The 25859-nt window shown below is 36.7% G+C and overlaps 1 protein-coding gene across 2 annotated transcripts in view; it reads right to left on the bottom strand.

Moving 5' to 3' along the window:
* LOC105233176 (voltage-gated potassium channel subunit beta-2) overlaps positions 1–20003 on the bottom strand; it is a 155826-nt gene extending 135823 nt beyond the window's left edge. The window contains exons 1-4 of one of the 2 annotated variants that reach the window (XM_049454883.1): positions 19758–20003; positions 11465–11562; positions 10759–11151; positions 10179–10399 (exon numbers count right to left, since the gene is read on the bottom strand). In XM_049454883.1, coding sequence (XP_049310840.1) covers positions 10179–10399; positions 10759–11151; positions 11465–11562; positions 19758–19923 — 878 coding nt within the window. In that variant the 5' untranslated portion in view covers positions 19924–20003. The remainder of the gene's footprint in view (positions 1–10178; positions 10400–10758; positions 11152–11464; positions 11563–19757) is intronic. The other variant, XM_049454882.1, reaches the window with a different exon arrangement.
* Between the last annotated feature and the right edge of the window lie 5856 nt (positions 20004–25859).

Genomic DNA, 25859 nt, shown 5'->3' with positions numbered 1-25859 from the left:
TATTTGGATGACCTTATTGTGGTAGCAGTGGCTAAACATCTGGATAACATCCGGTTTAAATGCACTGACTGCATAAATAAATTCCCCCCATGGCTTGCCACCATGGCTGTGCTTTCCGAACCATATCAATCGACGCGGCTGATATATTAGCCAGTATGACGCCGATTGACATCCAGGGAGACGAGTTCATGCGAATATACAACTTATTGGATACATCTATAGCAGCAAAAAAAGAGGAGAGATCGAAAGCATGAGAATGTGACAAACTTCATGCAAAGGACGGTGGACTCACAAACTGATTCTGTACATATGTACATTCGTGGATAGATAGACAACATGGGAACCTAGATTTCCACCTGATCTATACAAATATCGTCATGACGTGAGTCCACATTGTACGATGTGTACAGAATTTATAGAAGACTCTGAACGCGTACTCTATCATTGTTCTCGGTTTTCAAGTATTAGGGAAAAGTTGAAAAGCATACTTGGAGGTAGAATCAGAGTGAAAATTTTGACTGCACTTATGTGCGAGCTGTCAGAGATCGTCATCTCTAATTATGATAAGATTGAGGCACCAGATTAGCCAACAGATTAGACGTCAGTCAGTCCGTACAATAAAGGAGACTTAAATGTCTTATGGAGAGACATAGGGTAGGATGGGCAGAATAATGTTCCATACTCCGCCTTTCTATGCATCCTTCTAGTATAAAAACACATATATTAATTTATTTATTTGAGATAATTTGAAAATTTGTATTAAAGGCTTGAAATATGACAAAAAATCAAAAGGAAATATTTGTCACTGGAGATGACATGTCTATCAATTGTAGTCACCCTCCAGACTTAAGATTAAATTGTATAGTTCGTCATTATTTAGTCTTATAAACCAAATAAAATCTTCAATTTATTGCTGTAAAATTTTTTTTTCTAAATTAAAAAACAAAAACAGTCATCATTAAAACATTTCGATAATATTCGATAACCAGTTCCACAGAGGATTCTTTAAAAGCTTCCTTGCAGCTTTTATACAAAGTTTCCCTACTTCTTTCCGCCATCTCTTAAACTCTCTAACTCTCTCACTGTTACTTGCCTGTACTCCGCATTTTGTTCTCTACGCGTATTTCTCTCTGAGCGGTCCCAATACGCAGTGCTGAGTAAAAGTCGAATAGCCCCTATCTACAGACATATGAGAGACTTCGAAACCGCAGCTTGCGCAGCAGCGACGCATAAAAAGCTCAGGCACTGCAGGCAGTAAGCCACTTCACTATATTTTGCAACTTGACAGCCGCATTGACAGGCAAACAGTTTATGCGTCAACTAGCACAAGAATTTCTCAAGAAAGCAATTTCCATATGAGAAAAAGTGCAATGCGAATATGTGCGACAATTGAGTTGCAATTGACAATACTAAAACCTGTCAGCTATCAGAAATATGTGCTTCGATGCGAGACTGATTTTTGTGATTTTTATTTGATGCTTCGTTAACACTTTACGTTGTGTTTAACTTTTCTTTCTTTAACTTTTCATTTTCTTATAAATATTTTTCCCTTTTTCATTTGCATTTTTCATACTCAATTCATTTCTATTATGAATAGCTTGCATTCCAGGCACTTGTAGTGTGCGATTAATGACAGCAGCCGCAAAAGTGAATGAAAACAAAGCGAAGCTCGTTGACGGCGCACAAATGTATGCTACGTCTGTCTGCAATACAAGTGTATGTATGAGTGCATGCATGAGTATATGTTGAGATGTGTGCGTGCTTGTGCTTGAAATTGCATTCCACCGTTATGCTGCTGAGCTGTGACGTAGTTTGTGACACTGCAACAGCTTTTGTTTACCGCAGCTTTGTTGCTTTTTCATTTATGTGTCAGGCTACTGTGTTGTTGTTGTTGTTGTTGCGAACACCAAAAGAAAAACAGGTATGCGTAGTGCAGTGAATACGATGAAAGCAAGGTAAAAGTTGATAAGGTTTGGCCCCAACATGCAAACCATTAACCTTTTACAGCAACACTTTCACACTTTTGCATTTAAAGTTATTTGTTGTTGGGAAAACAAATTGAATGCGCATGAAAACAAACTTTGTAATACCTGATTTAGTTTGAAATGAAATGAAAACATAGAAATACTCAATCTTTTTAAGCTTTCTTTCTGCATTGGGAATTGGTTTTCAATACTAAAAAAATATTTATTCTCCGAATGAATCACTAAAACGACACCGAAAGGATTAGCGATAAGCACCAAGGCGATAAGTTCGATGGAGTTTGTAAATTATACTATCAAATATTTTTGGTATAATCCAGTAAATATTTGTATTTAATTTTAGTTGAACAACTTATATAATATGTTTTATCTTCGCCATGCCATTGACGATTGAGAGCCTTTCTCTAAATACTTTTTATTTTTCAGTATTCATTGAAATTGGAACTGCTAAGTTCGATATATCGTCTTTTTTATTTTCAAAATGTGATGTCTGGCGATTATTGTTGTTCAAACCACATGACATATTACCAAAAGTATTTTTGTCGACTAGAGCAGAGTTGACAGAAATTTTTCCAGAAAAAGGTACGAATTCGCCTTGACTAGGTGGAATCGGCTATCGTCCAAGCGGGTATATAGTAAAATAGTAAGTATAATGTTACACATGTTTTATTTAGGTATGGGGAGATTTGTTGAGGTGAGTTTTGTTGTGGTGAGTTAAAGTATAGTGAATTATAAATGCGCAATTTTATGTCAGTAGTAATTAAGGATCAAAATACATTTTTCTAAAATATCCATTACCGGGGGAATTTAATTATACCTACAATTTTCGGGTGCTTTTTTACCCTATTGTATGGAAAAATAGTATAAGTTAAACTATACATGTTTAATTTAGGTATGGTGAGTTTTAATGTTGTGAGTTAAGATATAGTGAATTAAAAATACAACATTTAAGCCAGTAATCTAATACTTGATTGCAAAAATAAAATATTTCTAAAACTATTTTTCTTGATTATTTTCAGGAAATTTCGAGTTCGCTTTGATTACGTGAAGCGGCTATCTTGGAATCTGGTATATGATGAAATAATATGTGGTAAGTTCTACTTGTTAAATTTATGTGTGGTGAGTTTTAGTGTGGTGAATTCAAGTGTGGTGAGTTCAAGTATGGCGAATTACAAATACCGACGTTTAGTCGGCGGACTGATAACGAAAAGATTTTTAGATAACTTTAAAGTATTTCATTAAATTTCTAGACGCTTTGTTAATGATCTTGACTTTTGTCTTTGCCATTTTGTTTTTTCATATCAATATTTTTTTACTATTCATATTTTTCTAAAAGCCGATGCCATTTGGAAGCAAATTTTAAATTTCGGCGTGTAATTCCATCATCATCGCATCAAATAGGAAATGAAGAAGGGTTCCAAAATTTATGGCTAGGTATTGGTATCTCATAACTTAAGATAACAAGTTGAAATAAGATACTTTATTTTAGAAATTGTAATGTAAATTGTAATAATATATGTAAATATTAGTCTGATAAGTAATAATAAGAATTTACCGAAAGAAAAGCTGTTTGCGTGTATTACATTATCTTAGACAGCTAATAGAAAAATTCAGTCAATTCGGATACGTAGTCTTGCTTTGTCTACGTATGACTGCAATCTGACAATGTTATGGCATCATTCTCAGACGTAGCACTTCCGTTGAAGCCACGGAAAGTTTAATTCAATTAGGCAAGAAATTGCTGTCTCAACCAACATTTGCCAAATGTGGCGTCGTGTGACTTCTTATGAAGAAATGTCCATCATAGTAGTTTGAATTTCATAAATATACATAATTTAGCTTAGACTTATGTACATATTTCCCTACAAACTTTGTTTACCTATAGCCGTATATACTGTAAATATACATTAGGGTGTCTATTATCTCTGAAGTTGACTTTTTTCTTGCACACGCCCACTGGAGTTATAGTTTTTGACCTAAAGATAAGGACAGCTAAGACAGCTTTTAATTTTCGATTTTAAATTGTGTCTAAAACATTTTCTTTCCATCGAACGTACCTTTCAAAGTTGTACGCAGTTGAAGTGACCTGAGCTTTCTCTCAAGCGATTTACACACTCTGTGTGTAATGCTCATACGACATGGAGTACTTTATGAATACAGTTTATTTGATGCAAAAATTTGACGCATACATTTTTTAAGAGCATTTTGTTTGTGAAAAAAGACTTTTTGAACTTCATTTGTAGAACGAAAAATGTTGTACTTGAATATCATAAATTTTTACAATTTTTAGATTAATTTATTTTGGATATAAATACTTGATTGCAAAAGTATTAAATCCCATATAAAATATATAAATTCGAGTGAGGTGAATTCAAGTGTGGTGAGTTCAAGTGTGGTGAGTTTAAGTGTGGTGAGTTCAAGTTTATGGTCCTTTGCGCGTTGGCCACGGCGAATACCGCATTTGATAGAACGATGAGCTGTATAACATATACGACGACATAGACATAGTTCAGTGAATTAAAAGACAGCGGCTGCCCTGACTAGATCAAGTCGTCCGAATGGACCAAAACACTGCAGCTCTGAAAGTTTTCGACGCGGTACCCGCATTGGCAAGCAGATGAAGAGGAAGAGCTCCACGCCGTTGGAAGGACCAGGTGGAGAAAGACCTGGCTTCCCTTGGAATATCCAATTGGCGCCACGTAGCGAAGAGAAGAAACGACTGGCGCGCTGTTGTTGACTCGGCTATAATCGCGTAAGCGGTGTCTACGCCAGTAAAGAGAAGAATTCTAGTGTGGTGAATTCAAGTATGGTGAATTGCAAATCTCAAATAAATGGACAGATTTTTTGATAACTATATATTTATTATCAAATTTTAGACCAATTTCTTACTATAAAAGTAAAATGATTTAAGCACGGCTTAAGTTGGATACAAAGTGCATGTTTTCATTGGCTTTTTTTGGAGTAAAAGCCAAAACTTAAAGTGACGTTTGCAATAAAAAACAAACTTGCGAAATAGCCGAAACTCTAATAACGACGATACATGTCCGTCAGTCTTTATAAACACGAACTAGCGCACATTCTATCCTCTTCTAGAGACTTCTTACCTCTGGGCAACCCTGCTAATATAGCATATAGTAGCTACTATATAAACTGTACAATGGAAATAAAGTGCTTGTATGAAGAGCCTTTTCATTTTACGAGATATTCTCAAGAAATTTTAGAGGGCTTATTGTTTAACGCTGTAATTTTTGAAGAAATTGTTCAGACGGGCTATAGCATATAGTTGCCATACAAACTGATCGATAAAAATCAACTTCAAGATCTTTTTATGCCATTTAATGCTGCAAGAAGGTTATTATAGCTCCGATGAAGCTGAATATAAAGTTCTGTCTTGCTTTGAAGTATGAAATATGCAGCGGGCGACAACTCGTTCATCATTTGGGAACGCTCACGATTGATGCTTGTTTTGTTTCTCTTCATTAACCTATAAACGATTTTACAATACAATAAGAATTTTTAACAGAAACGTTAATTTTTACAAGGACCAATTCGTAAAAAATCATTGTAAACTAATAAATTTGTATCTATATAAATGTGTGTGTATAGTTTAACTCCTACGTACCCTAATTGAATATTGGCAATAATATTATTCCCATCGCAGTCACTACGAATATAAAAACATAGCAAAATCGTAAAAAATCCGTATACCGTTAAATCAAATTCTTTAATGAGTTCGAGGTGTGAGCTCTTGACATTGTCCTTCACACAAACCAACAACACGGCAGCCAGTATATTAATGGCATAGCTGTAAAAAGCAAATATGCCAACAATAATAAACTGAGTTAAGCGAGTGCGAGCGGCAGCAAAGTGCACGAGCACATGCAATTCTTATTTCGCTTTACGCTTTTCGCTTTCCGCCCAACGACTCGCCATTTGTAACTGGCACTTACATAAGACTCCGACGCGTAAACCACTCGGTTGGAGGGAAGCGCCTTCAAGCGAAAACCAAACAAATGCATAGCTTTCATATGAACACACACATACATATATGTATGGATGTATGAAAGTATGTAGATATATACATATGTGTGTTCCAAATATGCTTGCGAGTGTGAGTCAGTGTGTGTGAAAGCCCGAATGCTCAAGTGTGTTTTTCGCTTTGCCTGTAAGTTGCACTCATTCCTCTGTGCGCTTGTATGGGTAACGAAGGGAATCACAACAGCAACAACAAAATGAATGCGAACAACTACAGCAACAGCGAAAGGGCTAACCAAGCAACAGCGTAGCGTCAAACTAGCAAACCCTGCCACCAAAATCACTCAACCGGTCCGCGTGCAGTCGAGCAGTCGAGCAAGCGGCAGTCCGCACGTAAGTCGACCCGCCCTACAGGGCGTTCTGGCAACCTGATTGCATTTAAAATGCAATACAATTTACATTTGCCACATTGCTACTCGCCGTTGGGGCACACAAGTGTATGTAAGTTGTTGCTTGTATAAGCGCATTGCCACTCGTTTGGCCAAACAGCGCCAGTTTCCCTCCAATCCAACATATAATTGCGAGAAATGGTAAAAATAAAAATAAGAAATGAAATAGAAGTTTCCGCACGCACACATACACACACTCATTCACAAAATCGATATGCTGCTGCCATTGCTGTTTGTGCGCACGTATGTGTGTGTGTTGGTGCGTGCTGCACGAAATCAAGAATCGATTATTTCATTAGTTCTGCAATGTTGGCCACTGGTGGCCACTTCACGCAGTAGTGAGCAGATAATTGCAAAATGCTTCCCGTTTTGACCTCAAATAAGCACGAGTGGAACGTATTTGTTTCGGAAAATTATATAACTACTTACATTTCTATGCAGGCATAAGGACTTATTTTTGTATGTTGGGTCAGGTTTGAAATAGTACAATATTAATAATGTTGAGCGACTTAAGTAAACATATTATTTCGAATCAATTTCAATCGAAACGAAAATAGCTTGAGGTTTGTTGGTGGTCTCTACATTTAACAAGGCAGCACTCGGTCTTTTTTATGCACCGTACAGGGTATAATAAATTCACCACGATATTTGTAATACACAGAAAAAATCTCAGAGACCATATAAAGTATATACAGGAACTAGCAAAAGAGATGACGGAATTTTCACAGCTTGTTGCGGCCATGTTTGTTTACAGTTTTTTGTCACGCTTTGTCAGTGTGTTCAGTATGGTTGGCCATTTCACCACGCTACGTTTTACAGCGTTGGTACAACGCTTGAAAAACATTCAAAATTTTTTAGCAAATTCACATTTTTCATAGAAAAGACTTTATTAGGTGGAATCGATTACTGTGCACATAGGTTTATGATAACAAACTTAATTTGCGTGTGGTGAGTTTTGATGTAGTGAGTTATCGTATGTTGTCGTCGTCGTAATACAAAAGTTAAGTCGGTAACCTAATTATAGAGAGTTAAAATGAAATATGTATCAATTATCTTTCTTGATTATTGCAGTGTTGGCAATTGTTTTTCAGGAAAAGGAACGAATTCGTTTTCATTACGTGATAGTGGCTATCTTGGAATCGGTTGTATTGTGATTTAGTATGTGGCAAGTTCTACTTGCTTCATTTATGTCTGATGAGTTTTGATATGGTGAATTCAAGTGTGGTGAGTTTAGTGGTGTATAAAAGTGTGGTGAGTCAAATTACAAAATTGCTTCGAAAATTCACATTTTCGAAAAAACGTTGAAAAAACGCTCATCGACAAATCACCTGATTTTCCGTTTGGTGCGGATTGTGGTATGGGGACATCGTCACGCCTTATTTCTTTCGAAATGAGGCAGTAAATGCCTTCATTAGCTAGAGGTATAACATGTTGTTAACCAACTTATCTTCCCGAAATTTAATGAAATCAACACAGACCAACTATATTTTCAACAACACAGTGCGTCGCTTCATATTTCACGTGTAAAGATGGACACATTGGGTGCAAAGTTTGATGACTCGCTAATTTCTAAGAAATAGCTCAGCCACCAAAATCATGTGATTAAATGCCTCTAGATTATTTTCTCTGGGGTAACCTCAATCAACTGGCAACGCTCGCGAAGCTCGTAGACAACATTCAGTGCACTAGGGCCGAAATTCCAGCTAAAATGTTGTATCGGATCTACGAAAATTAGGGTAAACGGGTGGAGATATGCGGTTCACTTTACATTTCATCTATCGGTGAATATGTAAAAAATCTTAAAAAAAATTCAAAATAGTTATTTTCTGATAACAGTGTGTTCTCTCCATTGTTAACAAAAATTTTTGCCACAAGACCTGAAGGTCTTTGCATCTTGCGAGAAAATGAAATATTCGTTACACCCAAACTTAGGTCTTCTTTACTTTTCATTGGTGTTTTCTTTCTTTTCCTCTAGTGAAGTTTTTTTCATATCTATGGAGATATGCTATTGCCTGTCAAAAAATTGACTTCTTAAAGGGACTCCAAAGGACCGCTACCACATTCACGACCATAGAGAAAGCCGCATGCATTGCAGCAGTGAAGAACCTATTTAACAGTTTAATTGAAAAGTTCCTGACACATAGATAGCGCTACTGGAATTAAATTCATATGATTTTTACTTAGCGCTAACCTACAAAATGCGCGCGTATATTTTGACAGCAACTTTTGTTATTTTGAAAAAAAGAATAAAAAGGGATTTCGTGTGCTGATAAAATATTGCTTTTTGAAAAAAAAAAAAAAACACAGTTCAAAGAAAAAACTTAAGAAGACAAGTTTGTGGAAACTACGCCAGGAAAATCAATCATCAAGAATGGTTATGCTAAGCTTAGACGATGCGAAATTGGCACCGAAGACGGTGAACGCACTGGACGCTCAAAAGAGGTTGTTACCGACGAAAACATAAAAAAGTTCAGAAACTGATTTAGGATAGCCGCAAAGTGAAGTTGTTCGACATAGCAAGTCCTCTAAAGATATCAACTGAACGTAAACATTATATCATTCCAGAAAATTTGAGTATGAGAAAGATCTGTGCACGGTGGGTGCCGTGCGAGCTCACTTTACACCAAAAACAATGAAGAGTTGTTGATTCGGGGCAGCTTTTGAATATATTCATGTGTAATAAATCTAATTTTCTGCATCGATGTGTAAAATTGGGTGAAACATGGAACCATAACTTCAGTCCGAAGTCTAATCGACGGTCATGCGAGTAGACTGCACACGTTGAACCCGGTTTAATGCGTGGAAAAACGCAACAGTTGACTTGCAAAGTTATGGCGTCTGTATTTTGCAAATGGAATCAGTTTTATTGACTGCCTTGAAAAAGGAAAAAGTGACTATTACATAGAATTATTGGATCCTTTGAAGGGCAAAAACGGCAGCATTAGAAGAAAAAAAAGTGCCGTTCCACCAAGACAATGCACCGTGTCACATATCATTGAAACGATTGCAAAAATCCATGAATTGGGCTTTGGATTGCTTTTATATATGATGGATCATATTATCCAGATCTGGCCCCGTGCGACTATTTCACTTTCTGAAAAGAATGTTGGCTGGGAAGAAATTTTCGTCCAATGAAGAGGTGATCGCAGAAATTGAGGCCTATTTTTTAGCAAAAGACAAATCCTACTACAAAAATGGTATCGAGAAGTTGGAGGACCTCTGTAATATGTGTATCTCCCTTTAATGGAATTTTGTTGAATAACAAAAAAGAATTTTGTCAAAAAAATATTTTTAAAATGGTAGGCCAAGGACACTTGAATTCCCCTGCTATGTATGTTTCTATTAACAACAAATATTGTTTTGGCTATTAATACAACTATAATCTGATATTATTTCTAGGGATATCAGAGAGGAGACAGAGGGCATTTGGGATTTAGGGATTATGAATTTTCAAATATTTTCTTAAACGAGTATAGTGGCCGGTCTAACAGCGTTAGTACAAAAAGTCAGAGTCGCATAGTCAAAAATTGTACATATGTACATATGTTTGAAGAGAATAATGATTCTAAGAAAAACTAATAATTTAATATTCAATTCAAATACTTCACATAATAAATTTTCTTAACTTGTGGTCGCGTGCATATTTTTCAGTCTTTATCCACTTCCGCTAAAGTAATATATATTATTTTTAATTTCCGCATTAAATTCACTTGAAATTCTTTGCTGTGATATATAAATAAAGATAATTGAAAATATGTTTTTTTTCACTTACATAATGCGATGATACGCATCTGGCTGGGCCTGCGTACACGTCACGGATTGCTCGGATTCCGTGGAGTCATCACGCAAGGTGGCAACTCCAAGCGGTAATATGGGTATTATAGCAGCTGTAGCAGCTGCTGCTGTTGCCGGAGGGCCCGCCACCACCGAATGATGTGTGGCTGGCGGCGGTCCAGTTATAGCCTGCGGTGATGGTGTCGTGCTTACACCCTCCTGCAAGAAATGCATGTGCAAAACGGATATTCAGAAAAATATTTCAAAAACTGCAAATAAGTTTAATGAAGGTGTGGCAGTAACGAAAAAGTAATGGACACACGCTGAAGAGAAAAAAGAAATTAAACTGAGAAGTCAATCTTCTGTGCTGTCGAAACGAATTAAAATATAAACGACTGTGATGAGGCGTGATGGCAGCCGCACGCAAAGGAAAAAGAAGGCAAAAACAAAGCAAACCGCAGTTGACGCTTTAATGAGCTGTCCAAATTGGGCGCTGAACAAACGGAAATTGCAATCACGTTCACATACCAACACACACACACATACTCGCACACATATTTCCATACTTTGCTGCTCACCTTGATTTCGGCTGTTTCCGGTGCCGAATACCTTTTGCGCTCGTAGTGTAGCTCGCGCTCGATGGATCGACTGCGAAACGCCGGCGGACACGAACGATCTGGTGGCGTTTGTATGCGGGGCGCTGTGGTCGTGCCGCTGCTGCTGCTGCCAGCGCCAGTCACGTGCTGTTGTTGTTGCTGTTGCTGCTGTTGCTGCTGCTGTTGTTGTTGTTGTTGTTGCGACTGGCTCGATGTTGTGGGTGGACTCTTCTCGCTCGTGCCGGCCACTGACTGCTGCTGCTGCTGTTGTTGTTGTTGTTGGTGCAACTGATGCTGCTGCTTATGCTCCTCACGCTTCTGCTGTCGGCGTATTTCCAGATCGAGCAAACGCGCCTCACGTGCCTCCTTGTCGCGCTGCAAAACACCAGGAGGAAAGAAGGAAGACTCGTAAATTCTTAGCTATCGGTTAGTAAGAGAGTGAGTAAGTGTGTAAGTGTGTTTGTAATTTGTGTGGCTTGTGTCTTTCTGTCTGCAGGTGAAAATAAATCCTTCATTAAAAACTTAAAATAAAATGAAATTGCGACAGACGCTGTGTCCTTTTTTACATATTTTCTTTCATCTTCTGTTTGTGTCTTGCGTGCTGAGCCTGTTTGTTTGTATATGTGTTTGTGTTTGTTAGTGTATAAGTGTATATATGTGTGTATGTGTATGTGTAGCCTTTACTCACCTTGTAATTGATGGCGTCCTGCTCCTCTTTCTTCGCTTCACGCTCGCTGCGCTGTCGGTCGCGTTGCTTCTCCTCGTCCGTTTGCGATGTTTTGCTGTCTGCAATTCAATTACAATCAAGTTTGTATCGATCAAATTTAACTAAACGAATTTCTAGATTGCATTTTTTTCTTTTTGCTTTTCGCAAACATCATTCACGTAATGGAAACGCAAAAAACGAAATGCTTTTATTACAAATGTTCATGCAAATGCATTCAAGACAAAGGATTGGAAAGTCAGACATGCTTTTTACTTCATTACAAAAATTACTTTAAAAAAATCACTTAAAAAAGTTCATAAAAATAGTTAAAGCTGGGTTGTCGATTTATAAGAAAATCTTAAATATTTAACAGCTTTTATCGTGCGACAAAAAGATTTATTAATGATTTTTTTTTTTCAAAAATACAATTTTAGCATTTTAATTTAACTTAGCTATCAGCATACAATCTATTAATGAATGCTAAAATCTAACGCTGAAATATGCTCTAGGTTATAAAATTTATTTAAAAAAAAAAAATAGAAAATCGAAAAAAATTAAATATTTTTATTAAAAAGTTCTATCTTTGAATATTTAAGCTAATAGGCGAAATTAATAATATGTACTAAATATAAATACTTTTATGTTTACATATATCACCCCTTGTTAATCTCGTGTGCGGAATGGATTATATTTTAATTCACGAATAAAATTATATTTAAAAGCGAAAGTAAATCAAAAATAGGAAATGCCTTGTTTTTGATCCTTGTGCAATAATTTTCGAAAAGAACAAAATCGTTTTCGACTTACATATCATCTTCTATATATTGTAGTATGTGAAAAGAGAGCAAGTTTATTATTAACTCATATTTTGTACAGTAAATTGAAGTTTGAATAAAACTTGTAGATTTTAAAATGACTAAATTGAGATTGCCCTTGAGGAAATCTTCAGGTATTCAGTTAAAATTTTTTATATGGTGCAAGCATTAATTTCTATAAAACATCGGTCATTATATCTTGCGGCCAGACTTAACTCTCCTCGTGAAAGTAAGTACAGCGCACGCTCGAAAGCATGACCTAATTAAAACAAAGGCCATTTGCGAAATGTTCACGTTTTCGAATATCCAGAAGGTATAAGTAATATATTTTTACACATTTAGATTGACATTTTATTTCTGTTTCATATGCATATTAGGGGGATTCTCTTTCTCTTGCAAGATTGCAGATTGCTAAAATCCTATACCGAAATATACAAGGGCACCCATTGCAGAATCTAGTGAAATATGAACGGCTGATTCGGTCAATTTATTGTAAATGACTATTGTGTATGGCTATTGTGAATTGGCGCAACTTCTGTATTCATTCTTAACAAAAAAAACTGTAACAAATCGTTTAATTTAAATATAAATTATTTATAAAATCTATCTAAAATTTACCTTCCTCAACAATTTAACGTCAAAATATGTATTTAAGTAAAATGAAAGCTAGCACAGGGTTGCAATTATTTTTTTACGTGTAATTGCACGAGAATAAACATGGGTTTTGGTCTGATATATTGCACAGCCAATGCAAAAAATGTTCTGTGTGTGTTTGTTGTTGTGCCGGTGCACCAAGAAGAAATATTTGCAATTCGTGCACCATGCAAGGGTTTTGCAAGAGCAAGAGAATACCCCTATTAATTTGTACTGAAAAGATATGGTAGGAAATGTAAGTTTGGGAATGCTGTCGCTTAATAAACAGCAATCTTTTTTTATTTCTGTTTCTCCCTTAACGGTCGCAGTACCCATTTGTTGAAATTTTCAATATCTTATTCGGTTTATTTTTCTCGGATGCCTCTGAAAGAAGTCTTCGTATGATTTGTAATCTTGTTCAATATCGTCATTCGCATTACGAGTATCTAGCATTAGCTAAACAGCTGTAGGGCAACTTCATGTTCTTTATTGTATTTTGATCTATCGGCAAATTTTCTCATCTTCTGCTGCCAGTTCAGCTTCGTATAGAAGTAAAAGAACGTGAATAATTACGAAAAAACCTATAACTGCCAAATTTTCTTCCTTTAGACACGATTTCACCTTAAAAACACCAATTTTTTGGAAAAGTTTGGAAAGATCCAAAAGGTACCTGTAACTGCCGAACGAATGATTCGGGAAACAGTTTTTTGAATAAAGCCGACTTCAACCAGACGGATTTTAAGCTTTTGTACTCGCTGAGGCACTGAAAGTTCTTTGAGGTAGCGCGAATCTTTAATTCAATCTTTAATTCATACCCGTTTTAGAGTGCTAAGAGCTTTTTCTCGACTCTAACCTCAGTGCGGGCCTTTTGCTAAAAGTATTTATGGGAATGACCCTTAATTTTATATTATCAAGAGTGGGATCAGATTAGTGATACAATGCCTAAGTGGGTATAATTTTCATAAAATACATATTTTTGGTTTTACAAATACTTTCACAAGTTCTTATTACTATAAACAAGAAAACGCATTAAACTTCAGCACTCAGGTGCATTTTTTTGGCACAAAAGGGTATTAAAATATATTTACCATCAGTATATATCAGTTCAGTTAATATGGCCGCTATATGCTATAGTTTTCCGATCTGAATAACTTTTTCTGTTATGTTATGTCTATGTAAAATTTCGTGAAGAGACTTTGCCATGAAGAGCATGTATTTTATCCTTCAGTTTGTATGGCAGCTACATATATGTTATATTAGTTCGATTTCGGCGGTTTCGATAACTGAGCATCTACTTTGTGAGAAAAAGTTGTGCGCAAATTTTCAAATCGATAACTCAAAAACTGGATAACTAGTTCGTACATAGACAAACAGACGGACGGACATGGCTAAATCAACTTAGCTCACCATGCTGCCCATTTATATACAGCTTTGTATGTTACAAACTTCGTGGCAAACTCAATATATTCGGTAGTCGAAAAAGTCTTTTCGTATTTCTAATCAAACTTCAACTTATTTTTTTATTATATTGATACTAATAAGTAAATAAACAAATATGTACCATTTTGGTCGATTCCATTAGTGTAAAACTTTCATTAGTATAAATTGAAATTTCGAAATTTCTAGAACGGAAGCAAGCGAACCATTATTGTGCTACACCAACTGATACAGCATGTCTCCGTTAACTTCACAAATTTCATTGGAGACTTGCGTGGCATTCTTGCCCTTTTTATAAAAAAATTTCAAAATATAGCGAATTTTATCACTATTTTTACTCATTTTTGAAGAACTGTAACTTTTTTTCAACTTCTCCGAATTTAATTTTCTTGTTTTGATTAAATGGAACTTAAAATCTCACCTTTCCATGACTATATTGTGTGACACAATGTGATTGGTAGCACTGGAGATATGTATACGACTGCAATGACATCTATTGACAAAATACGAAAAGACTTTTTCGACTACCCAATATATTGGATGCGAGCATAGAACTCACACAAAGCTTCCAAAAAAGTAGAGAACCAAATAAAAGGGGTATATACACATTATATATACGATGCATTGGCAATTTATAATCTGACCATTGATACATAAATGAGTGACATAAATGAAAACATAAATTATTCCATTTGGCAATCTATGGAATCAAATTTATATTAATTACAATAATCATATCAATACTAGTTTCAATATATTAAAAGGAAAAGCTCAAAAAGGGCCAAATATTTTATTCCCCAATACATCATATTTATTATATCTAACTATATTATGTATATGTGGATATACATATGTGTAATACATCCAAGCATGAGCCACCGGAAATTATGTTGCATTTGCATTTTGACCGCTATTCGATCTAAATAATTAATTTTGCTTTGGTGATAGAATCAATTAGCGTCTGATTAAAAATTAAATCAAATAAATATGAAATAAATGTCAAGAATTGGACATTCATAAAATATGCCTGGACAAAAAGCAAAAACTATGCACACGCAAACACACATACGGTTGTCATTTCCTGTTACCCCAGAGACGGCACAATTAATTGCGTTTGGTTCGGCCGCTAAGGGATAGCAATTGATTTTATGTGTTTTGATATTCATAAAAGTACATATGTATATATGTATATATGTATGTAAGCACTAGATATCACCTATATTTTGCGAGCATGCATGCCAATCTTGTGAGCTGAGAGTTGCAACCTAGGGCTTTCATACGCATAATGGTAAATGAGTAAAGTATATAAGTAATAATTGCGTAATTAATAGATAATCATTAAAACCTGATCATATGGGTACTACAAATATTACATTTATACTTGTATTTATTACTGAATGTTTTATTCCTAAATGGACATTGCTATTACAATTACAAAATAAAAGCAGTGAAATCAAAACGAGCGCCGTATAATAAACGTAGGTCAAAATAGCTGCGGTAATGTGTGGGCCTCGTAAAATAGTAATATAAAGTTGTCAAATATCTCCCTTCCGTTTTTTTGCACTTTATGCAATGCTTTATAAAAATGTTACAGTGATCGGATTTAGTTCAAATACGCGCCGTTTCGTTCGATAATCTGTTTCCATCTAGACGCCAACTTCATAATAGCCCCCTCGTAGAACCCTCGCCTCCTTTTTTGCGAAGAACTCGGACAGCCATTTTTCACAACAACAAGGGCGTTCGCCATGGACAAAAACAGGTGGTAATCACTTGGCGCTATGTCCGGGCTATATGGTGGATGCGATAAAACCTCCCATCAGAGCTCCCGTAGTTTCTAACGAATCATGAAGGAAGTGTTGGTTAGTTCTGGTCGAACGCCTGCTTCAAGCAGTCCAGTTGTTCGCGGGAGATGGTAGAAATAAGCGTCTGCCCATATGGAAGCAGCTCATTATGGATGATTCCCTTCCAATCCCACCAAACACACAGCAAAACCTTCCTGGTCGTCATTCCTGGCTTAGCCGCTGTTTGGACCGATTCACCGGCCTCCGACCACGACCGTTTTCGCTTGATATTGTCACCATACGCTTCGAAAATGGGTCGAATTCGTTCTGTTTCAGCAGCATATCGCTAGCGTTGATTAGGTCCAGAAGAAACATCAAATTTTTTGTGTATCCAGCCTTCTGCAGATGGTTTAAAATGGTTTGGTGACTAACTCCCATATTCTGGGCGATGCTACGAGTTGCCACATGCCGGTATAACTTGATGTTTTCCATGATTTGATCGGTATTCAATATTCGTCGTCACAGCTCTTCCGCCGGCTGGCTTATCCATGGTGCCGTTTTCACTCGCTCTGAGTCGTCGAAACCATTTCTCCGCAGTTCGAAGTAATAGATTACCATCCCCCAAAACACCATTAATCTCACGGATCGTTCGCTAACGGATTTGCCTTTAAAGCGCGAACTTCGGCGTTAGTGAACTCCATGTTTACACGTCTATTACTGTTGAACGCAATATTCAAACTAATCATGCATAGCGTCGTTTTGTCGGTTATGTCAAGACCTTTCAAAGGTGTGTAGTGTTGCCAGATCCGAGCTCTGTAACGCTTTATACATAGCCGAGAAATTCAAAAGACAAAAAGGCGGAAGGGAGATATTTGACAACCTAGTATATTTATCACTACTAAGTACTCATGTTGGGTTTTGTAACCAAAATTACTCAGAAAGAACTAGTCTTTGAAAATCAGTTACTGACATAATGTTATGAGAAATGTTTCCAGACATCTGAAAAATGTTTCAAAGCAATATTGTATCGGAAATCACTATTAGTTAGTAGAAAATTGAGCACAAGATTTTGGTAGCAATCTATTTAAGGTAATCGCAAGAGACTTAAAGCACTCAGCTGTTTTATCCGATGTATTCAACCGAATGAAGGGAGACATACATTGTGACAAAATATTAGCCGGAATTTGTAATTTAAATCCCCAGGTAAATGATATTTCAAAAAAATGTATGTTGCTAAGTTGGTAGAACTATCCTTAATTAATATGCCAAATACGCCTCGTATGAGCTGTCAGTCACCCAGTCACCCAATTACCCAATAGTGCGATGCGATTTTTACAATGGACAAAAATATCGAACTAAGAATTCGTCTCAAATTTTATATTTCTAAACAAATTTCGTCTGCGGAATCATTGTGAATGTTCTAAAAGGATTATCGTGATTCAATTTCATAAACAACTCAAGCCTACGAGCGGTACAAAGCCTTCAAAGACGATCGAGAGATCGTTGAACACATGCCTCGTTCTGGACGACCTTCGATCTCTGTAACTTACGAAAATATTAAAAAAGTGAAGGAGGGATAGTTCATACTGAGGTATAGAAATTTTTTTTTGAACAATCAAAGTCCATAAGCAATTATGAACCGCATTCGTCTATACAAAGCTTCTTAATAATGAATATAACATTCTCTCTTGGATGAGCTCGCTTTTATATGTAAAGGAACTTTCAAAAGTGAACTTCTGCTTTCATGGGAATTCGAAATATTGTCGAAGCTAGAAGGAAAATAGTGACCGAGTGTCTATCAGATATATGAACGCTTGGGCAGAAAGCGAAAACTTTGACGAAACTAAACGTCGTATTGAATTGGGGCAGAGTTTATTATCTTTGGCATTGAATTATCTTCTATTTAAACTAAAAAAATTAGGAAATGTCAAGTTTGCACATATTTTTAAACAACATAAAGTAAAAATTTTTTTTGGTCAAAAACCGCTTTTTTCAATTTTGAAAAAGCTGTAGAACTTTACACGTTTTTTTTGGAATTTTCTTAGTTTAACTAGAAATTAAATTATTAACAAATAAGAATCTCTTTGAATTTTTTTGTTTGCGAAAAGAATTGCGACTTGCATCCTGCCCGCCGTCCGACAAATCCACATGGGAGATGCAACGGGCAATTGCTTCCCAAAGGCAGAATATCAAAGATTTCGTATCCAAAAAATTTACGGAATGTCTAAAAATATAACTATAAACCCTAGAAATTTCATTTTAATCAATTATTTCTTTCCCCTCCAAAGAATCCTAAAAAAATCGATTTCTTGAAGCCTCTAAAGCAGGCTTCCCCCTTAACACTTGTTTTGTTGAAGAAATGTACTCTTCTGCCGATATTTGTTCAAGAGCAAGAGCTTTAAATTTTATTAATTGAATTTTCTGCAGGAAAAAAAGGTTTCAAAATGCTTGGTTTTGGGCTGGGTATTGTCGATAGAAAGTTTTTTTTAACATACTATGGTAATTTTTATTCTGTATCTATTTTGCGATTTTGCAAATTTCGATTAGTCTTTAAAGTCTTTAATATAGCTCGATGGGTCATAACAGTAGCTAACACCAAAATCAATCAAATATAGTTTTTTTTATATATTGGATGGTTCTTAGACATTATCATGAAATAAAAAACATAATTTAATGGTATGGCCAATAATTGACTAATATTATATGTTTCTAAAATTAATTCAAGCCCCATTTTCGACCACTTTTTACGGCCGTCGTCAATTTTCTCGGCCTTATCTGCCTAGACAAGCGACTTCACATAACTCTCAAAAATAGTCGAGCGGTGTTGAATCGAGCGATCTTTGGGATAACACCACAGGCCTATGACGCGAGATAATGAGCTCACAAAAAGTTTCCTTCAATAAATTGATAGTTTCATTGCCTGAATAGCATGTAGCTTTGTCTTCTTGAAACTATACATATATTGGTCACATCAAAATCATCCAATCTCGGCAAAAGGGACTGGCTTATCATGTCGCGATATCGATCAGTAAGAACAGTCGCTGCTTGACCAGCCCATTTTCAAAAAAGTTTGATTCAAATATGCTTTCAGCACAACATTTACAACAAACAGTAACACGTTCTGGCACTTTTGGCGCCAAAAAAACCTGCCAAGGGAAAAATGCGTTTTATCACTTAAGCGGATTTTGCACAAAAAATCCAACATCCAAGCTATAATTATTTATGAAATATTGTTCAATAATGAAAAATAAATGATACCATAAACGAGGTTTGCACGGCAAACTAAACACGTTGTTCTATCGTTACCGGAAATATCAGTCAATGCGTGAGATATATAATTGAAATTCCGAGTAGTACTTCTCTGATAATGGTATGTTTAAAATGGCTTGAATAAGGTCAATACTTTTTTTAGTCCTGATATATCTAATATAATTATTTTCGAACTCCCGGGTGACTTTGTACCGCTTATATCGGCCGGTATGTGAGTTATCTTATTAAAGTTGAGAGAGCGTGTTGACCTTATCTTACATCACTCAAATTTGTACTAATTTTTTACCAAATCCAATAGTATATGCTCTTAGACGTTCTCATATCGACCCCGCTACTTACAATCATATATATTGCGTTGTTGTTTTTGCGCCGCTTGTTGTTTTTGGTATTTATGTTGCTGTTGTTGTTGCGGGTTTGGTGGCGATTGCGGCGGACCTTGCGGAAATTTACGTTGAGACGAGCGCACATTCATTAAATACTTGGATAAGTTAGGCGGTGGCACCATGTTGCACACACAATTTTTAAGCTTTTCAAAAAATATGAAATATCAAACACACATACACTGGTGAAAATAGGCTCGTGGTCACATTAAACTTTCATATTTAGAAACACTATGTGAGAGTTGAAAAAATATTTTTTTGTATTTTTACAAGCATTTTGCATGTCACACTCTCCAACACGCACTCGAAATATTTATTTTTATCGCCACCATTTTGTATGCACACTTTGTTTCATCAATATTTAACCGTTATTCAAAACGTGAGCATAAAAACGATATATGGTGTGCTGGCGGCACGCAGCACGCAGCCTTTACGCGGCAGGAAATCAAACAAAGTGACCAACAACGCTGACCGTCTTCTGTTCTCGCATTCCACTGTCTGCAATAACTGTAATTATAAACACCGTTACATGCAATTGCAACTATAATGAGCCGTTAGCACTGCCGGCTCTGGTGCTGCCCTCACCGAGTCACTGTTGAGCTGTCGAGTAGGCGCAGCGCGTGCTTCCAACCGACACACACACGACTCAGAGACGAAATAAAGCGGCTAAAACACGCTACGGCGACGCGCATTCGCCACTGTCACTGATAGTGGGGCAACACTCGGTCGCATACTGTCTTTTCGACCCACTCAGTGTGTCTAGTTATGTGCTTGGTTGGCTGGCAGCCGCGTTTGCACACCGTTAAGCGAAACGTTCAAGCCACCGCCGATTCGACAGTCGTGACGCTTTTTCGCTAGATTAGCGCTGGCGAATGTGCCGGCATTCCGCGGCAGTGTGTGTTGGCCGCGGTGCTGTGTTTGACTGCACATGTGTCACTTGCTGACCTGTTTGATTAGCTATGCCGAGTATTCTTGCCACGCTATTTTTATCAACCGTTAGATATTTGTACAAGTATGCACAGATATACACACGTAAATAAATAAGTAGTAAGGAAACAAATGCATACATATGTATGTACGCACATATATCCATATAAGTACAGTGTGCAATTTCTGTGATTTTATGAAGAAAACTTATCATTTCTGATGTGACAAGGTCCACCTAAAACCTCTGCAATACTTTGGGTACAATGCAACTCCATATTCAACTGGGAATGTGTCAGTTCTTGCCGCAATCGGGTTTTAACCACAACCACCACGATAGTCCCCGAAAGCTCAGTCCGCATGTGCAGGTTGGAGCGAACTCTAAGGGCTCCTGCTCTCCATGGTACCATAATTAAGTCTTCGTTCGGGCCTCGTAGCCGAAACTGCTACCAGTTGAGCTTCCATACTGCTCTGGACTGTTGAACAGGGGTTCTACTCCATACGCATATTACACGCACACATAATTCAGACTAGAATTAGAACCAGTTAAACGCTTTCACCGCCTAAACTATTCCTGCGCAAACGACCCTAACTGCTCGGCATTCTGACTGATAGAGATCACACCGCTAACATCTAAACTTCGGCTGATCAACATAACATCCAGATCCATACATCTGAGTACATCGGGCATTCTGTAATTACATGCATCCAGTCCTCGATCCGCGGCCAACAAATATACCCCGATCTATCAGATAGGTACCTCTGATGCAAAAATACATTCAGAAGCCATGCCACATAAGCAGAAAACCCAGACTTAGACAAATCTGAAGTATGGGTTAGGACTATTGGGTTGTCACCTACATCTGACCATATCATCTCGAAGCCTACTGCTCCGTAGCTATCTCTCCCTCTCCACATCATTATTGGAAATCCAGTCATTCCACAGCACGGACACACTTAAGCCCCGTCTTAATCTGATTACAACAGCACGCTGTATGACAATCAGGTCAAGAGGGGGTTGCAAAACCTGCATAGGTTGAGACGGTGCGACATACAGGCAAGCATTATACAACGCTGTATGGAGAAGAGTTTTTGGCACCCCAAGACTGTTGTGGTTCCTTCCCACCACACAAAGGCTTCACAAGTGTCACTGGCCACAAACAAGCTACGATCTATGGTGCGAACAGCACAACGTCCGATACCCTACTCACTCTGAAAAATGTGTCGTACTTTGTTCACGGTTGCCTTCAGTCGCTCTTTCACATGTCAAGTGTGGGGTGAAAACTATTCCTTCATTCATGATCGGCCCCAGGTATTTGACTTGCCTCATATACTTAATACCCCGCTCACCTGGACAATCGATGAACGAACCAGCGACAATCTAACATTAAGCAGCATTGTGACGGTTTTTTCCATCGATATGTCCAACCACACACCTAAGTTCCAAATATTTACAATTTCTAAAATTTGTCCTTCTTCCCGCTTTAACTCAGACCTCGAATATTCGATACAGATCGAATACTTCAATTATTTGGTATTCTAATTCCTGATTTGTCTCTCTGTTTCATTCGACAGCTGGTGTACTTTGTTTGAATCGATACGTTAGAGCGTATGGTGAGAGCGCTTGGTGAATCAAAGACAGATAATGAAAATTAGCTGCCGATTACATGATGATCCTGAGTAAGAGTTAATCGTTTCATACAGCAGCTTAAGGAATACCCAGCTTTAAGGTTCCTTAAGTCTTTCATATAACTACATAAGGGGCATATTGACTAAGCAACCAATTTAATGTGGCTTTTTAAAAGGACTTCCAGTCTGTCAGCCTGTCGGTCTGTCTGTATACATATACCGAACAAGTGCTCAGCTCTTGAGATATACTGAGACTATACTGATTCTATACAGTACCTCTTCTTTATTTTTACGTTTTGTGTCCAGCTAGACAGATTTAGTATTCAAAAACATAAGCAGAATAAGTCGGCAAAAGTTCCTCCGCCTAGCGTGATGAGTTCAAGCCATTCTTTATTTCACAGTCTCTATTTTCCTATAAATATATGGTAGCATGTAGAGACTCCTAAGCATTTTTCGCATTCCAATACACGTAATAAGAACAAGAATTTTCATTGAGTTCTAGAGCACGACGTCAAATCGATATACTTGATTCCGCCCATATGCCTAAAAAGCTCACGTGCGCCACTATATTGCGCGGTCGGTGACAGAACCTAGCAACAAACCTTGTAAATATGCACTACTGTCTGCATATTATACCTTCAAAAACAATTTTCTATATGCTTTTGTCATATTCACATAAGGAAATACACAATAACGGGGTTAGATCGGTGACAGCAGCTGTCAAAATGGTTTGGAGTCGCTTGTTCGCAGAAGAATTGAAGCAAACTGCTAATAAGGTAATACTAAGAAAGGTATACCACGACAACATAAAAAATTTTTTACGCAAAAACCATAACCATTTGCGCTAAGTAACGTTGAAAAGCAGGGCAAGAAATTTCTACGAATAAAAGCACAAACATTTAAGTTGCGTATACGCCCGAGCACACCATATACAAGACATGTGTGTAAAAGGCATTTGCAAATAGTTGAAACAACCACTCAGTAGCCACTGCTATGGACACAAAAATGAAATGTAATAAAACTGTATAAATATATATACAGTTAGCTGCACCCGCAAATCGCTGCTTTGAAATGTTTACACACCCAAATGACACAAGCAGTCATACAAGTTCCTTTGGTGGCAAATTAATACACAAACTTACACACATATGTGTATACGAAAAATAATAACTTTTGTGACACAAAAATATATGCACGTTTTCCCGTTAAATGTATACTGCCAATGTTAGTTACATACATGTATTCATACATGTGAACTTGCTTTCCTTTTGTGTCTTTCGCAGGCGATTTACAAATTTAGACTCAAACGGCTGTGACAGGTTAATAGCTTATGACAGGGCTGTGTGTGTGTGGCGGCGGCTTTTAGAATTTGTAAATAAGTATGAATAACAAATAAATTTTTACCGTTCTCAAATAATATGTTAGAGCAAAATCAATAAATATTTCTGGTTCACAATGCGATGCCGACAATCACATAAGTATGTAGGTGGAGAACAGTAGGACGGTAGCAGAAATCTGCTTAGGCAAGGTAATAATTTGGCATCGATTTTCGATATGCAGAATTGTGTGACATAAAAAGTAGTTTGGACATATGTATAACTGAGAAAGCGTTTTGTTAGTAAGACTTCACATGCCGGGTTGCAAAAATCACATTTCTTTACGAAACAAAAAATTGATTTTTCTGATTTAGCTTTTAGTTAACTAGTAAATATTTACTGATATAGTAGCTAATAAGAACACTTTGACATTCTATTACAATTTACCGAATTTTATGGTCATAAAATATTAATTGCTTCTTGATTTTTACACTGAAAAATTCAAATGGAATTTAAAATTGTATTATATGGGAAGTAAGCGTGGCTGAACAAAACTACTATACTCGGTAGCAACTCTTTATTAGCATTGATGTTAACAAATCGCCTAGAATTGCTGTTATAGTCCTAGACAAATAACAAAGTAATGTAATTTGTCCGTTTTATGTTACTGCAAACCCGTCAATTGATCCTCTGTAATTGCATTACAGCATGCAAAACAATGTCATGTAACAGGAATATTACTTATTTGCGCATACAACAAAGCAGTTGTTTTCTCGTTATCACGAAGGAGGGGAGTAGCACTGCACAAAATCATAAGTGCAAATGTATGATCGAATGTTAATATAACTTCACTCGTGTTCGTTAACATTCTCTATTTGACAGTCGTGTGTCGGTCGGCAAGTGCTCGTCGGTACGTAATCGCGATCAAAGTTTGTGAAAAAGTAAAAAATTAATCATTAAATGGAGTTATTTGAGTATTATTTAAACATTATTTGAATTTGTGAATGTAAAGTGATAAGTGTGTGTCATCTAATTGATGTGAAAGTGTGCAAATGCAATTTAGCAAAGCAGTGCACAATGTGTTGTTTTGGAAAACATGTCTCAGCATGCTCGTGCGAAAAGTGTTTGTTTTATCACGAAGATTCCCAAATTCGCGACATGAACGAAGCAAATAAGTATATAGTATTAAATCGAAGTTTAGTGAGAAATTTATCAATATCGGTGATAATAAATTGTTTTTATTGTTCGATCATAGCGTTTAAAATATCCGACGTACATACATAAGTATGTACATATGTTTAACCGCAAGATATTGAATACTTCCGAAACGGCAGCAGGTCCCGACGCTTGTATTAAAATTCATGAAAATTGTGAAAATCCTAAAGCATATTAGTGAAAATTTAAATTTTGCTGCAAATTGAAGTGTTAGTGCTAGTAATAATTAAGTGAAATTAAAGTTGGTGCGGCATTTTTCACTCTGCTTTTCGGGAATCAAATAAAGTGCGTTCGTGTCGTCGCGATAAAAAGTATGCGCGAGCGGCTAACTCGTGAAAATTTCCTAAACAGGTGTGTTAAGGTGTTGCTTATCTCTCCATAGAGCAATACATTCATAACTCACAGTAAGGTAAGTCTTTTAAAAGCATTGCTATATTTCATATTACTTGCAAATGGCAGCAAAAAAGTGTATAAGGAGCGCCAGCTGGAATCCACTGCGACAGGCTGCATTGCTTTATTGTTGCCTATTTCAGCACACATGCAGTCGCAATTCTTCTGAATTGACGTAATAGTAAGAGGCCTAGTGAACTCGTCGCCCTCAGCCAGGTTTGCTTTCTCTAGTTGTGGGAACTTTAGCAATTGTCTTTGTAATATCAAAATTTTGGTACTGGCACTGTCAGTCATCTGAAGCAGAGAGGTCAAAAACATATAGGAAATCGATCTTCTATCTTTCCAAATACAGAAAAAGTAAATAAGTTTTATGTATTTCCAATAGACATGGTCTTTTTGCATTCTTTTTTTATTTCCTTCCAGAATGAAAATTAAATTAACACTTCCTACTAATAATTTGGTGCACAAGCAACGGTGGGACACCCTCGTATTCTAGTATACAAAACTATTTGCTTTCACTTCAATCCCGATTCGCTTTCAATTTTTTATTATGCTAGAATCATTTATATTATGCACCAGAGTTGCGG

Source organism: Bactrocera dorsalis, chromosome 4 (assembly GCF_023373825.1).
Source record: "Bactrocera dorsalis isolate Fly_Bdor chromosome 4, ASM2337382v1, whole genome shotgun sequence".
NCBI classification, from domain to species: domain Eukaryota; kingdom Metazoa; phylum Arthropoda; class Insecta; order Diptera; family Tephritidae; genus Bactrocera; species Bactrocera dorsalis.
This window is presented reverse-complemented; position numbering and strand designations above follow the sequence as displayed.